This window comes from Mesocricetus auratus, unplaced genomic scaffold (genome assembly GCF_017639785.1).
Source record: "Mesocricetus auratus isolate SY011 unplaced genomic scaffold, BCM_Maur_2.0 Super-Scaffold_6723, whole genome shotgun sequence".
Taxonomy (NCBI): Eukaryota; Metazoa; Chordata; class Mammalia; order Rodentia; family Cricetidae; genus Mesocricetus; species Mesocricetus auratus.
Window position 1 is genome coordinate 12152884 of NW_024429183.1, and position 14224 is coordinate 12167107.

Genomic DNA, 14224 nt, shown 5'->3' on the forward strand with positions numbered 1-14224 from the left:
ATTGTGACTTTGAGGACTGGCATTGATGACGCCAGCGTGGCATCTGCTGATTTGGGTCCTTCAATTATCTAGGGAAGGTATACTATTCCACCCATTGGCTGTGTTTTGAGTTCAGAAACAAAATGCCCTGGAGATTGTTTACGGTGAAGAATGAAATACCACTTGTCACAGTGACTAAAGATGGGAGCCTGGAAGGGACTGTGGTCACCGGGTGTTTGCAAACATTCTAAAAACTAGGAGGGCAGCAGACTACTCTGGGGGTCTGCCCCAGCTCAGCCGCTCAGTAGTGAAAGCTCTTTCATCTCTTGCCTTGTTAGAGATGAGGAGGGTTGTCATGTAGAGTTCATATTTTGTGGCTCATTGCGCAGTTGACATTGTCTCTCTGTGTCAGCCCCTAGGGAAGACACTTGGATGGGGCCCCAGAGGATTAGTGGGGTATCTTCCCAGGGTAGCTTGCAGCTCTTATAAACCAGTAATTGCATTTCTCTGAAAACTTGTTCAAAATTAGCTGGGAATGATGGTGTACCTCAGTGATGCCAGAACTCAGGAGATGGAGAGAAGAGGATTAGGGATTTAAGATAACTCAGCTATGTAGCAAGTTTGAAGCCAGCCTGGGCTACATGGGACCCTGACTCAAAAACAAAATGTTTTTTAAGATTTAATTATTTGTTGCCGGGCGTTGGTGGCGCACGCCTTTAATCCCAGCACTCGGGAGGCAGAGGCAGGCGGATCTCTGTGAGTTCGAGGCCAGCCTGGTCTACAGAGTGAGTTCCAGGACAGCCTCCAAAGCCACAGAGAAACCTTGTCTCGAAAAACCAAAAAAAAAAAAATTATTTGTTTATCTAATGTATGCTGGTGTTTTGCCTGTACATATTCTGTGTGAGGATCCCCCTGAAACTGGAGTTGTAGACAGTTGTAAGGTACCATGTGGGTGCTGGGAATTGAACCATAATTTTAAAAAAAAATTACCAAAAAAAGTATAAATAATAAATGAACTCAAGAAACAGAAAATAGGAGTGGGAGAGACTGCTCAGTTGTTAAGGGTGCTTGCTGTTCTTCCAGAGGACCTGAGTTCAATTCCCAGCACCCACATCAGGTATCTCTCAACATCAGCTTCAAGCATTCTCTCTCTCAAAAAGTTAAAAAATTAGGCCGGGCGTTGGTGGTGCATGCCTTTAATCCCAGCACTCAGGAGGCAGAGACAGGCAGATCTCTGTGAGTTCAAGACCAGCCTGGTATACAGAGTGAGTTCCAGGACAGCCTCCAAAACAATACAGAGAAACCCTGTCTCAAAAAACAAAAAAACAAAAGTTAAAAAATTAGAAAAATTTTTATAATTATAGTTAGGGGCTGGAGAGATAGCTCAGCAGTTAAGAGCATTTGTTGCTCTTGTAGAGGACCAGAGTTCAGTTCACAACACCCTTAATTCCAGTCCCAGGAGACCCAACATCTTCTGTGTTCCATGGGCACCAGGTACACATTTAGTGCACTGGCGCATGCCTTTGATCCCAGCACATGGGAGGCAGAGGCAGGCAGATCTCTGTGAGTTCAAGACCAGCCTGGTCTACAAAAGCTAGTTCCAGGACAGGCTCCAAAGCCACAGAGAAACCCTGTCTCAAAAAACCAAAACAAACAAAAAATAGTTATAGTTACCCAAACTATTCTCCACCCCAATAAAAGTTAAACAAAAATCTAGGCATGAAGGTACATGCATTTAATCCCAGTATTTGGGAGACAGAAGCAAGTGGATATTCAAGTTCGAAGCCAGTCAGAAACAAGTTCCAGGACAGTCAGGACTACTCAGAAAAACCCTGCCTCAAAAATAAAATAATCTTGTCTGTAAAAATTGAGAAAAGACAAGAAACTCCCTTTCTGAGCTGCCCATTCCTACCTTCAACATAAAACCATAGCCAATATTTTCTCATTTCTTCTCCCATCATTTTTCCAGTACAAATGCATGACATTAGTGCAACTATGGGAGCTTCTTTCCTTTTTCTCTTGTTACAGAAAACTGTCAGCATATATCCCTGGCATGCTGTACTCAGATTCCGCTGTCTGAGGATTCCCATTGTCAGGACAGGGTCCATGATCGAAGCTGTGTGAGATTCCTGAGACCTTGTGAGAAAGCTTCAAGTAAACAAGACAAGAGTCTTTTAACCTCTGTCCCTCCATGACATGGGTTGTTCTTGGAATGTGCTTTTGTGCCCCTCTTAGGTGTAGTGATAGGAGCTGAGTTTGCTTCAGATTATTCATTACATTGGCTATTATTGGTTTATATGCCTCTGTGGAAAACATGTTTTGCCTTGTATGGCTTGTCTTGTGATTGAAACTCAGGTGACTCTTAACCCCAAGTATAAATTGTCTGTAGCTCTGAACAAAGTTGACTATTGTATGAGACTTTAGTCCACCTCATTTTTAAGCCCCACTCTCCCAGGTTCAGGCTTCCACCTAGAGCAGTAACCACCAATAATCTGTTTAACTGATGTCCATTATTAAACATGCAGGTCCTACGGTTTCCATGTTCATACACAGCCTGTCTTTCCTCGATTACTTGTGAGAATTTTAAAAATGTAAACATTCCTGGAATTTGTGTGTCAAAAGAATCAGTTCATATAAGGTCTTGGGCCTCTTCTCAGATTGCCTGCTACGGCCCTTTTGTGGCTGTTTCTATTAGTAGTAGGAGATGATTCTCAAACTGAGCAAAGGATTTCTACACTGGCCAAACCCATGGTAGGAGTTCAGGCATGCTGCCTAGTAAGGGAGGAAGGGTTCCACTGTGCCACTCAAGCTACTTAGGAATGAGTCACCTGCCCCTTAGTCTGAACGGCCTGTATCTGGGACAGGTTTTCTGATGGGTGACTACTTAGGGTTGGTCTTTACCTCCAAGAGCAGCCAGCAGAGCCTGAGCCTCCCTGTGATCAACTGAATATGACCCTCACATTCATCCTCACCCTAACTTCTGGAATCTATTACCTAAGAAGGCAAAAGGCACTTTGTGTATGTGACTAAGGATTTTGAGATGAAAGGAATTTCCTGAATTATTGAGATGAATTCAATGAAAGCACAAGAAGTGATGAAAATGGTTAGTCTGGGGTTATTTGTATTTGCCATAATTAAAAAAGTATTTACTGGGACTGGAGAGGTGGCTCAGTGGTTAAAAGCACTGACAACTCTTCCAGAGGACTTGGGTTCAATTCCCAGCAGCCACATGGCAGCTAACAACTATAACTCCAAGATCTGACATCCTCACTGAAAAAAAAAACCAGCACAAATAATAAATGAAGTCAAGAAAATTATGAAATAGGAGCTGGAGAGATGGCTTAGTGGTTAATATCACTTGCTCTTCTTCCAGAGAACCTGAATTCCCAGCACTAACAACAGGGAGGCAAAAGAACAGACACAGTGTTACAGTGGTATGCTGCACCAGCAAGCCTGTAATCCCAGGGCTTGGGAGGTGACAGCAGGAAAATCAGGAGTTCAAGGCCATCCTTGGCTACATAACAAATCCAGGGCCAGGCCAGGATACAAGAGAACAACATTCATGGGTCCATACAATAAAATAAATGTTTGAAATATATGTGAAGAGGCAGTTCTCTCATATGGAAAGTAAATTTCAAAGAATTTAAATAGGAGCTCCCAAAGGAGACAGACCTTGCCATCCTCAAGCAAGGTCTGTGTAGCACTGGCTTCCTTCAGAAAGGCAAAGCAGTGGGGAAGGAAGTTTCACAGCCGTGGTACCGGCAAGCACTGCTCAGCCAAGAGATCAAAGTTCCTTATCAACAGCAGTGAGCCATGCCGACGGTATGTGCCCTTGAGATGACGGAGTTAGAGTGCTATTTTACCTCTGCAGTTTCCTCATTAAAACTGTGCCCCGAAAGTAGTCATGAGAAAATTGTCAAATGAATACGGAACAAGGGGCATTCCATAAACCCCCTGGCCAATACACCTTAAAAAAAAATCAAGGTTATCAAAACAAGAGATGTCAAAAAAAATTTTCACAGCCTGGAGGACTCTGAAAACATGATGAGTATAATGTAAGATTCTGGATGGGGTACTAGGACAGAAAAAGACAGTGGGGCGAATTAAGATCTGAACCCAGTGTGAACTTCGGTCAATACTATGCAATACAGGCTCACTAATGGTGACAAAGTTACCATGCTAAGGCAAAATTGTCGCGGTGTCTGAAAAAGGGCTTCAAGGACTCGCTGCTTTCTCTTGGGTCCCTGGGTAAGAGTGGGAGGGGAATAAAGAAGCCACCTCCCAGCCCTTAGTCCCTAGAGATGTGGCCAAGGCCCAGGGAACAAAAGAGTTCGCACAGCTGAGTATGCTACCTCCTCCTTGTGGTCCGGAGGGAGTGCCCTCCTCTGAGGGTCCTGGTCAGCCCTCAAGGACCCTCTCCATTGTGGCGCCTTCGTCAGGCAGCCCAGCTGCTTCTGGTCTGGACATCCCCACAGGCTGTTCTCTGAAGAACTTGGTGAGTCATTCTGGAATCATCTGTCTGCAAGGCTTAGTGAGGGGAGAGCAGCCATGGCCTCTAGGGATCTAGGACAGTCACATCCCCGGAGGGAGCCTCCTCTGGCTGCTTCACACCCCATACCCAAATCCCTGATCTCTGCCAGAACAAATGAGGGATCTGCCTGGAAGCCTTTCCCCGTGAGCTTGCTGCCACGCTGGAGTCAAGGACTAGCTGTCTTGCAAAGCCCAACCCCACACGCGCTGTCCCCCGAGTGCCCGTTCCCCTGTACCCACAGTGTGAAAGGGGTATTTTATCCACTGCTCCGGTCTTCTGGCCTGGACACCTAGAATAGACAGAAGGGAGAGGAGCCAGAAGTCTGCGCAATTCCCGGGCCAGAGAAAAAGAGGGAGGTGAGGCGGAGCCTGGATTGGCGGGGCGGGGCTCCGAGCCTTCGGGCGCGTGTGGCCTGGAGCCCAGGCGCCAGGCTGAGCTGCTGCTCTGGGCTCAGAAGCCCGGGTGCCAGCTGGGCGCGGGCGGGTGGGCACGGGTAGGGCCATGTGCCAGACACACACAGAATGCCCTTTGAGGAGATGGCAGCTGTCGGCCCAAGCACCCCTCTGGCTGCTGTGGCCTTGTCTGCCCTCTCCTAGCAATACCTTGCACAGCTCCGGAAACAGCTACTCAAGAGGTACAGGGCGACCCTATTCAAAGCAGAGGACGGCTCCCTCATCAGACCTAGAACTAGGACCTGGGTCGTGGCTGTCCCGATGACCCCTTTCTCGAATATTTCACCACATTGTTGGGTCCCTTCTCAGAATTTACCTGGGGGTTGAGGGGACTAAGGTTGCCTCGGCTTTCCGGGGTGGGGGTGGGGAGTTGAGGGGTCTGGGGTCACCCCTGAGCCTCTGAGGAAGTCAGATACCCACCCTCCCCTTGTCTCCCAATCACTTGGGCCTTCAACCATTGTACACTTGGAAGGCAAAAAAGTTTGTCCCTGGGACTGGAGAGATTGCTCAGTGGTTAAGAGCACTTTCTGCTCTTGCAGAGTTCAGGTTTGGTTCCCAGCACCTACGTGGCTGCTAACAATCATGTCACTCCAATCCCAGGGGATCCATTGCCCTTTTCTGACCTCTGAGGGCACCAGGCAGATACATGGCGTACATACATGGATGCACGCGCACGCACGCGCGTGCGCGCACACACACACACACAAATAAATCAGAGAAGGAGGAGATAGAGGAGGAGGAAGGAAGAAAAAAAGAAAAAAGAACAGGAGGGAAGAGAAGAAAAAGAAGAAAGGAAGAGAAGGAGGAGGAGGAGAGGAGGAAGAGGAGGAGGAGGAGGAGGAGGAGGAGGAGAAGAAGAAGAAGAAGAAGAAGAAGAAGAAGAAGAAGAAGAAGAAGAAGAAGAAGAAGAAGAAGAAGGAGAAGAAGGAGAAGAAGGAGAAGAAGGAGAAGGAAGAAGAAGAAGAAGAAGAAGAAGAAGAAGAAGAAGAAGAAGAAGAAGAAGAAGAAGAAGAAGAAGAAGAAGAAGAAGAAGAAGAAGAAGAAGAAGCCGGGCGTTGGTGGCGCACGCCTTTAATCCCAGCACTCGGGAGGCAGAGGCAGGCGGATCTCTGTGAGTTCTAGACCAGCCTGGAGTACCAAGCGAGTTCCAGGACAGCCTCCAAAACCACAGAGAAACCCTGTCTCGAAAAAACAAAAACAAAAAACAAAAACAAAAACAAAAAAGAAGAAGAAGAAGAAGAAGAAGAAGAAGAAGAAGAAGAAGAAGAAGAAGAAGAAGAAGAAGAGGAGGAGGAGGAGGAGGAGATTGTTTTTGTACCTGCTCCCTTGGGAAGCAGTAGGTTGGCCTCCTAGACACTGCCCACTGAGTCCATCTCCCACTTGGTGTAGGTATGCGCTCACCTACCTAGGGAACAGTAGCCACTAATGGGTTTGGCCTTGCCCAGGAAGAGGTCCTGTGGAGTGGTGACAGCTGTGTGCCGTTGGGCAGCAGAACAGACCTCTGGTTCTTAGCTTTTGGGTAGCTGATGGATCTCAGGATCTCTGCACTGAGAGGAAGGTGAAAACAGCAAGGGTGTGGCAGTCTGAAGGCCAGTGTTCAGGTGCCCACTGCTTGCAGGTGCATGTTTGGGCACCATGTCAGGTGGGAAAGAGCTGGAGAAATTAGGGGTGATTATCATGGGGCAAAGGACGCCTCAGATCTCCGAAGGACTGCCCGTCTTCCAGTCTTGGGCAGGGTGGCCACTGTGGGACCCTCGCTAAAAGCCACTCTAGATTTCTCTTTCAGGGGGACCCGGGGTCTGGAGCTCCCTGGGGATCGAGAGGGCTCTGGAGGAGCTTTAGGTCCCCCCTCAGCTTGGGGCGGGGTGCAGAGGAACTCTACCAGCTGATCTAAGATCGCCTTCACCCAGACCGAGTCTCTACCCTATCTGCTCCCAGACCTTGGGACCCGCACCAAGGGACGTGCTGCGTGGGGGTGGGGATCCTGGGCTCCAGAATCGGGTGGGCGGACCGGATGGGATTTATTTTCTAATAGTGCGTCTGGAGGTGCCCTTTGGAAGGACTGGCAAGGTGTGGGAACACGGCCTCCCTTCCCTGTTGTGCCGACAGAAAAATGCTGGGGTCCCGGGTCCTCGCCTTTAACGCGGGCGGCGGCGGAGCGGGCGGGAGGGGGAGGGGCGGCGCGGGCGGCGCATGCGCGGCGCGGGGGGAGCGGCCGGACTGTCCGGTGGCGGAAAGCAGGCTGAAGGCAACCGAGAGCGCCGGTATCCGGCGCCGGGGGCTGTGAGCGGCGCGGGCCCACCGAGCTCCGAGCCAGCCCGCGCCGCTGCCGCAGGGCCCCGGGGGCGGCGTCCAAGATGACCGTGCCGGTGAGTGCTGGCCGCCCGAGACCCCGCGCCCCCCTCTGAAGGCCTGGGCCACCGGGGGTCGCCGGGGGTTCTTCTCAGGGGGCCGTGGGGGCGCCGCCACCTAGCCGGCTTCTCTGACCCTGCTTTTCCAGTCTCTTCCAGCCGAGGGGAACCGGGGCCCTTGTTGGCCCCACGGGGAGCTCCCCGGGACGGCTGGGCTGGGCAGAGGGTGTTTGTGGGCCTCTCCAGAGCCCCCGGCACTGGTGGGCCCGGCGGGGGTCCGCGCTTTTCCCGACCTCTTGCCGGAGTGGCCAGGCCTACGGAGAAGAGGGCTCTGTCATTCCCTGGAAACCCATGTCAGGTCAGCTGGGCCGGCTGAGGGGGTGGGAAGGTCTGTGCCGCTCGGCTGAAAACTCCCTGGGAGAGAGCTGCCCTATTGTGCTCCCGGATGCCCACCCGGATGGCCAGGCGTGGGGCGGGGTCTGTGCTGTCCCCGAGACACCCTTAACCCAGAAGAATGGTTAGCTTGGCTGGCTAATGTAATGGAAAGAGCGCATCTCCCCCTACCTCTGCTTTGTGCGCTCACTTTGTGGGAAGTTTTGTTGGACGGTGTAACCCCTGCGTCTCCTTTCCGTAGGGGCTTCCCCTGCCTTGACACCCCCCTCTCTAACCCATCAGACAGACTTGAGCAGCCCGTACCCCACACGGCTTAACAACGGGGCCGTGGGTCTCTCCTGAGGTGGCCAGTGATTGGTCATGGCTACCTGGGTGACTGACTGACTGATTCAGGTACAGGCTCCACTCTACAGATAGACAGAGGTGTGAGACCACACCTTCATCCTGTCTGCACTGTAGTAATGGCCACGATTTCTCTGCTGAGTCAGAGATTTTTACCAGTGACAGGAAGGGGCACTGGGCCACAGCCTTGTCCAGCCTGGCCTTATTCTTCATCCACTTGGGGACCAGGTTCTCTCCGATGCACGCAGTCGAGGCTTCCTGGCAGGGCAAGTAGCTTCTTAATTAATCGCCATAGGGTATGGAGATTCCTGGAGAAGAGAGGCTTGTGTAAGCGGGAAGCATTGTTATTACAGAATTAAAGAGCCCAGCTCCTGCCCGCCCCCAGAAGTGGTAATGCTGAGTTACAGATGAAAAAATTAGGGCTTCCAGGCTGTGCTGATGGGAGCCCCCACCCCCATCTCTTCTGGTTCAAAGCATAATTGCCCCATCTCTAGGAAGAGACAGAGAAAGCCTGCCAAGCCCCTCTCCTGTTCTGCTGTGCTGTTCTGCAAAGCTCAGGATTTTCTCTGGCTTGGGGCATAGGGCAGCAGGCAGCTCTGCCCCTGTGGACACTGGTCCGAGAAACAAGGCAGATGGCTGAGCCTGCTAGAGGGCCAGGATCTCCAGGGCAGTAGTGAATAGCGAGTGCCCCTCTGGACATGCCTCTGGTTGGGAGGTCCAGGATTGGTTTGGCTGTCTGGAGTCAGTACAGAGCTCTGGACATGGAGTCTTGGATGGCATGCAGACCCTTATCTCACAAGATTTCAGGTAGTCGTCCTCAGCTCCATCTGTAACTAGAGAAGGCAAGGGGTCTGGTAGGACTTGTATAGATTAGGATCACTATGAAGAACTAAAGTCAAGGTCTGTCCCCACCAGGCTCCCCTCCAAAAGTCACTTCTCACCCTCCTGCTTGTAGCCACAGGCCTCAGTAATTCTGCATGGCATACAGCTAGGCTGTCAGATTGCTGTCCTCTCTCCTGGGACCTTGACACACTGGTGGAAGCTTCTAGAAAGAGCTGCCTGCTCTGTCCTTGCTCAGGGAACCCAGGCTGGTGACTGGCCATGTGGTACTCAGGGACATGTTTGAGTTTTAAGCACACCCATTCATTTGGGCAGTCTTTTCTTGGATAAAGCTGATGAAGGCACTTTGGCTCACGGAAATTACAAGGTGCTACGGATGGAGATGGGAGATGATAGCAGAGAGAGAACTTGGGATGAACTAGGTTGAGTTGATGTGGTTTCCCGGGTATCCAAGCAGGGCCTGTACAGGGTTTTGTCTCTGCTTTGCTGTGTTTTGGTTTTTGAGATAAGATCTCATTGTGTAGCCCCCCCCTGAATAGTCTGGAATTCACTAGGTAGATGAGGCTAGCCTTGAACTCCCACAGAGATCTTCTGCCTCTGCCTCTGCCCCTTCTCAAGTGCTGGTCTTACACGTGTGTATCATCACTCCCTGCTGTGCTAGGGTCTTAACTGTTATTTGACCCCTGTGGGATATGAGATCCAGAGGGAGGAAGGCACTATGGTAGCCCTGGCTCCCAGCTCAAGCTCTCTCCTATGCAGGGAACTGAGAGCAAAGGCACTTGGGCAGTGTTGGACCACTCTTTTCCTGACTGTCCTCTGATGTCCGCCTTCCTTCTGTGCATGGCTGGCCAGTGCCATAGGCCTGTCTGGTAGTTTGTCCTAGCTTGAAGCTCACACTAGAAAATGGCCATGTTGCCATTTTACCCATGTTCATCAATGACGAGAGGCTGGCACCCTGTCCGGTAAGGTGAAGATCAAGTCCTGTGCAGAGCAGCCCCACTGTTGTCTCTGCCTTTTGTTTCTTGTCTATGAAACTAGGCATCTCATCTAGCCTTTACTGTGCCTCTTCTTGGAGGATGGGCCCTTCCAAGGAACACAGATGCTGCCCTATGTAAGCATGTCCTATGTGCTGGGCATGGGCATGAGCATGGACAGGGCCTCAGGGAGGACCATATGTGGCTGCAGCCACATGACCAATGAGAGGTATGGCAGGGTGGGAACCAGAGTGGAAGGTTCATAGTGTTAAAATGACCATCATCCTGCATTGCATGGCCACTCTAATTTCAGGGCCGCAGCCCAGATAACTGTTGACAGCTTTCTGTGGTTTTCCAAGTTGACCCTACTTTTTTTTTTCCTTTTTGCTATGCTATGTTGTCCTTGCAGACAGCCATCTTGGGCTCACAGAGGCCAGGCAGCTTGCCCATGTCAGTCTAGTTTTGACTAATCTAGCAGCAGCCAGTGGAAATCAGTGGGCACTTGGTTGAACCTGGGATAATCCTGGAGACCTCTGTGCTTGAGAGAGAGAGTCGGACAGGGAGCCAGAGGTCTGAACCACAGGTCTGGCCAGGTAGCCAACTGCAGCCCTCTAGAAAGGGCACAAGAGGTGGGGAGAAAGTGTCAGAGTCCCAAGCCTCACCTCAATCCCCAAAGCCTGTGCCATGCCCTCTTCTGTTACTGGACCAGTTCCTGCCCCTCCCTGCTCAGGAATTGGTCTCAAACCTTGTTCCCACTTGACTAGGTAGGTTACCCCTGCTCACCCATGCAGTACTTCCCCTGGACACCTCCTGGCCTCATTTGTTACTGTGTGTAAAGACAGAATCATGTGGTCGCTAGCAGGTTCTGTCACAAGACTGAAGGCTTCATCAGGTGCAGGACCTATGACCACCCGGCCCCTTAGGTTTTCTCTCTCATTACCCCAGTTCAGCCACCTGCTGAGGGTGTAGAATGCACTTCTTATCTCTCTGTTCCACCATGCTAGGGCAGGTAATGATGGCCCTACATCAGATTGCTCAGTCCCTTTCCAGCGAACTTTATTTTTACTTATTAATTTATTTACTGAGCTTTTTTTTTTTTTTTTTTTTGAAACAGGGTTTCTCTGTGTAGCTTTGTAGACCAAGCTGGCCTCAAACCCACAGAGATCCCCTGCCTCTGCCTCCAGAGTGCTGGGATTAAAGGCATGCACCACCACCTGGCACCAGGGAACTTGATTGAAGACCAAGTGGGGATCAAAGTAGCTGCTGCTTCAGGATGGGGGCAGTATTTTGGTAGATCAGGGCTAAGGGCTCTAGAAGGAACCATGCTGGGTTCTACAGTAGTGAGTTACTGAACCTCATGCTTCAGTTTCCTTGGGGGTGTCATGGGAATGCATTGAGCCCTAGCATTTGGGGGGGGGAGTCAGCATGGGATCCACGTAGCTCTCCTTAAGAGATTATATAGTGGCTGCTGCTGTGAGATAGTCATTGCATCTAGTCTCTGTTGGCAGGTATGGTAGCAAGGACCCACTCCTGACCCCTGTGTCCCTCCAATGGCGTTTTCTTTGTGGTTCAGTTTAGTTCCTGCCAAGACCTTAGTGGTGAGATGACGCTGGCCTCTCCCCTGCTCTGCACAGCTTGTGGGATCCTGTCCTCTTAGACCTTACTTCAACAGAGTGGCCTGTGATGGCGCCATTGACTGGCCCACCAGGTCTCAGGCTAGCTGGGTGCTCTGCAGCCGTGCTCTCTGGAGTGGATAGGCTTGCAAGCACATAAGGCTCCTGGGGTGCAGGCTTGTTCTCAGGTATGGTCAGCAGCTGCATGGTCTAGCAATGGCAGTAGCCAGGCAAGACTTCAATCTCATCTGTGGATCTCGGTACCTTAAGGTACTAATGATGGCAGTGGAAGGCTGAGTGGTCCTGGACAACTACTACTTGTAGTCATCAGCTATGCCCCTCCTACCTCCCGCCCTCAAGGATCTTTTCCATCTCCCAGCCTCAGACTTAGCCTCTTCATTTTCTTTTTAGGATCATTGTTATTGTCGCCATTGTCATCGTGTGTGTGTAGGCACTGTGCAGGAGTAAAGGTCAAAGGATGACTTGTGGAGTCATTTCTTTCACCTTTATGTAGCTCCAGAGATAGGACTTAGGTTGTCAGACTTGCCCAGCAAGTGCCCTTGAGTCTAACTGCCCCCCCTCCCCGTGTACTCTTAGTCACTGTTTGCTGAGGCATTGTCTTCCTGATCCAAGAAAGAGCCAGGACCTCAGCAGAGGTGATGAGGGACGCCCATTCTGGCAGGAAAGATGGTCACAAGTTGTGGCTCTAAAATTAATCTCTTTTCTAGGTGGGAGATTAGAGACTAAGGGGTCTTTTCAGTAATTTTATTGTTAAAACCTGCCAAATTCCAAGATGGATTTGAAACAGATTATAGTGGAAGACAAAATAGTCTAGGATCATCAAAACCTCCATAACTATGTAATATGTGAGAAAAGAGGAACATTATTCCAGAAAGCCTAGGCTAAGTGGGCATAAAAATTTAACTGTTAAATTTCCTGACACCTACCGGTGGATCCTAATACCTGCTGTGGGCTCCTTCAGAATACTACGTAACGTCATGCTTCCTGTTCTGTGCTTTGCGTTCTTTTACCTGTTGAGACTTTTATATTGAGGTAGATTTTTGGTTGTGAGCCTAGCCTTTAACAGCTGAGCCATCTCTCCAGCCCATTGTGTAGCCCAGGCTGGCCTCAAACTCGTGATCCTCCTGCCTCTGCCTCCTTCAGCAAATCCTACCAGTGTGCGCCACCACAACTGGCATGAGTTAGATTTTTATATGTCATGAAATGTGCAGTCGTTAAATGAACACTAAAGTAAATTTGGGCTTATGAAGAGCGCCATCAGGCTAAGGAATGTCACCATCACCTCAGAAAGTGCTCAGAGGTCCCCATCAGGCAGTTACCACTCTGCTTTTTCTCACTGTCATAGATTTGCCTGTTCATGCTGTGTTACTTCTGGCTTCTTTCATTAAGTAAAATAGTTTAGAAATCACAATTTTATTACTTCTTGGTTGCTGAATGCTATTCTGTTTGTGGGTATGCCACAGAGCATTTAGCCCATTCTCTTGTTGATGGAGAGTTCTTTGCTTTTGTTTAATGTAGATTTTTAACTATCAGAACACTGGTATATTGCTGGTATTAGAAAACTTTGTATCACCAGATGGTGGTGGAAAAGGCCTTTAATTCCAGTACCTGGGGAGGCAAAGACAGGTGAATCTCTGAATTCCAGACTAGCCTGGTCTACAGAGTGAGTTTCAGGACAGTTACACAGAAAAACCCTGTCTCAAAAAAAACAAAAAACAAAACAAAGAAAGGAAAGGAAGGAAGGAAGAAAGAAAAGAAAGAACAAACGAACCTGGTATCTGCCCACCTGATCAACAGAGTAAGTTCCAGGACAGCCAGGGATATTATACAGAAAAACCATGTCTCAATAAACCAAAAAGAAAAAAAGAAAGAAAACATGACATCTAATCATGTAACCTTAGGTCATACCCGGAGAGTTGTCTATGCTCTCAAACACTGTATCTACCAAAATGATCTGTTTGCTCAGAATGTGGTAAGACCACAGTCCTCCCTGTTACAGCCTTCCCAGCAGGGCCTGAAGAGTTTGCATTCCCTCCACCCAGTCATCAAAGGTTAACTTTAGGATTTTTGAGTCACCTGTGATTTTCCCTGAGCCTCATTCTGTCCCAAGAGGTCCTGGCTGGAGGGTTGCAAGGAGAGCAGGCCAGAGAAGACATCATGAACTCAAGCTGACTGGTCCTGTCCGCCCCTCCCCTGCTGGAACTGACCCAGACATCCTGCCAAGCCGCTCCTGGCGCACCTCAGTCCTGAGTGCTTTTTTTCCTTTTCCTTTCTTTCTTTTTCCATTTTTTTTTGTTTTTTTTTCCAAGACAGGGTTCTCTGTATTGTTTTGGAGGCTGAATAGGCTGGCCTCGAACTCACAAAGATCCGCCTGCCTCTGCCTCCCCGAGTGCTGGGATTAAAGATGTGTGCCACCAACGCCCGGCTTTTTTTTTTTTCCATTTTTCAAGACAGGGTTTCTCTGTGTAGCTTTGGAGCCTGTCATGGAACTTGCTCTGTAGATCAGGTTGGCCTCAAATTCAGAACTCTCTCTGCCTGTCTCTGCCTCTTGAGTGCTGGGATTAAAGGTATCCGCCACCACTTCCCGGCTTGTTATTTTTTTCGGTACAATGATTTTTTTTTCCTGCAAAGATTCACACATTCACTCACTTGTCACCTCCACAGAGAAGCTCCCAAACCCCTGGTATGGAACAACCCCCTCACCCACCCCTGCCACATTCTTTGCTCT

At 49.8% G+C, this 14224-nt stretch overlaps 1 protein-coding gene across 2 annotated transcripts in view; it reads left to right on the forward strand.

The window, feature by feature from the left end:
- The first annotated feature begins 4309 nt into the window (after positions 1-4309).
- Positions 4310-14224, forward strand: part of Bcar1 (BCAR1 scaffold protein, Cas family member) — a 37844-nt gene continuing 27929 nt past the window's right edge. Inside the window, exon 1 of one of the 2 annotated variants that reach the window (XM_013115686.3) lies at positions 4310-4474. In XM_013115686.3, the coding sequence (XP_012971140.1) occupies positions 4325-4474 (150 nt within the window). In that variant the 5' untranslated portion in view covers positions 4310-4324. Of the gene's footprint in view, positions 4475-7168; positions 7332-14224 lie in introns of those variants that run through there. The other variant, XM_005073052.4, reaches the window with a different exon arrangement.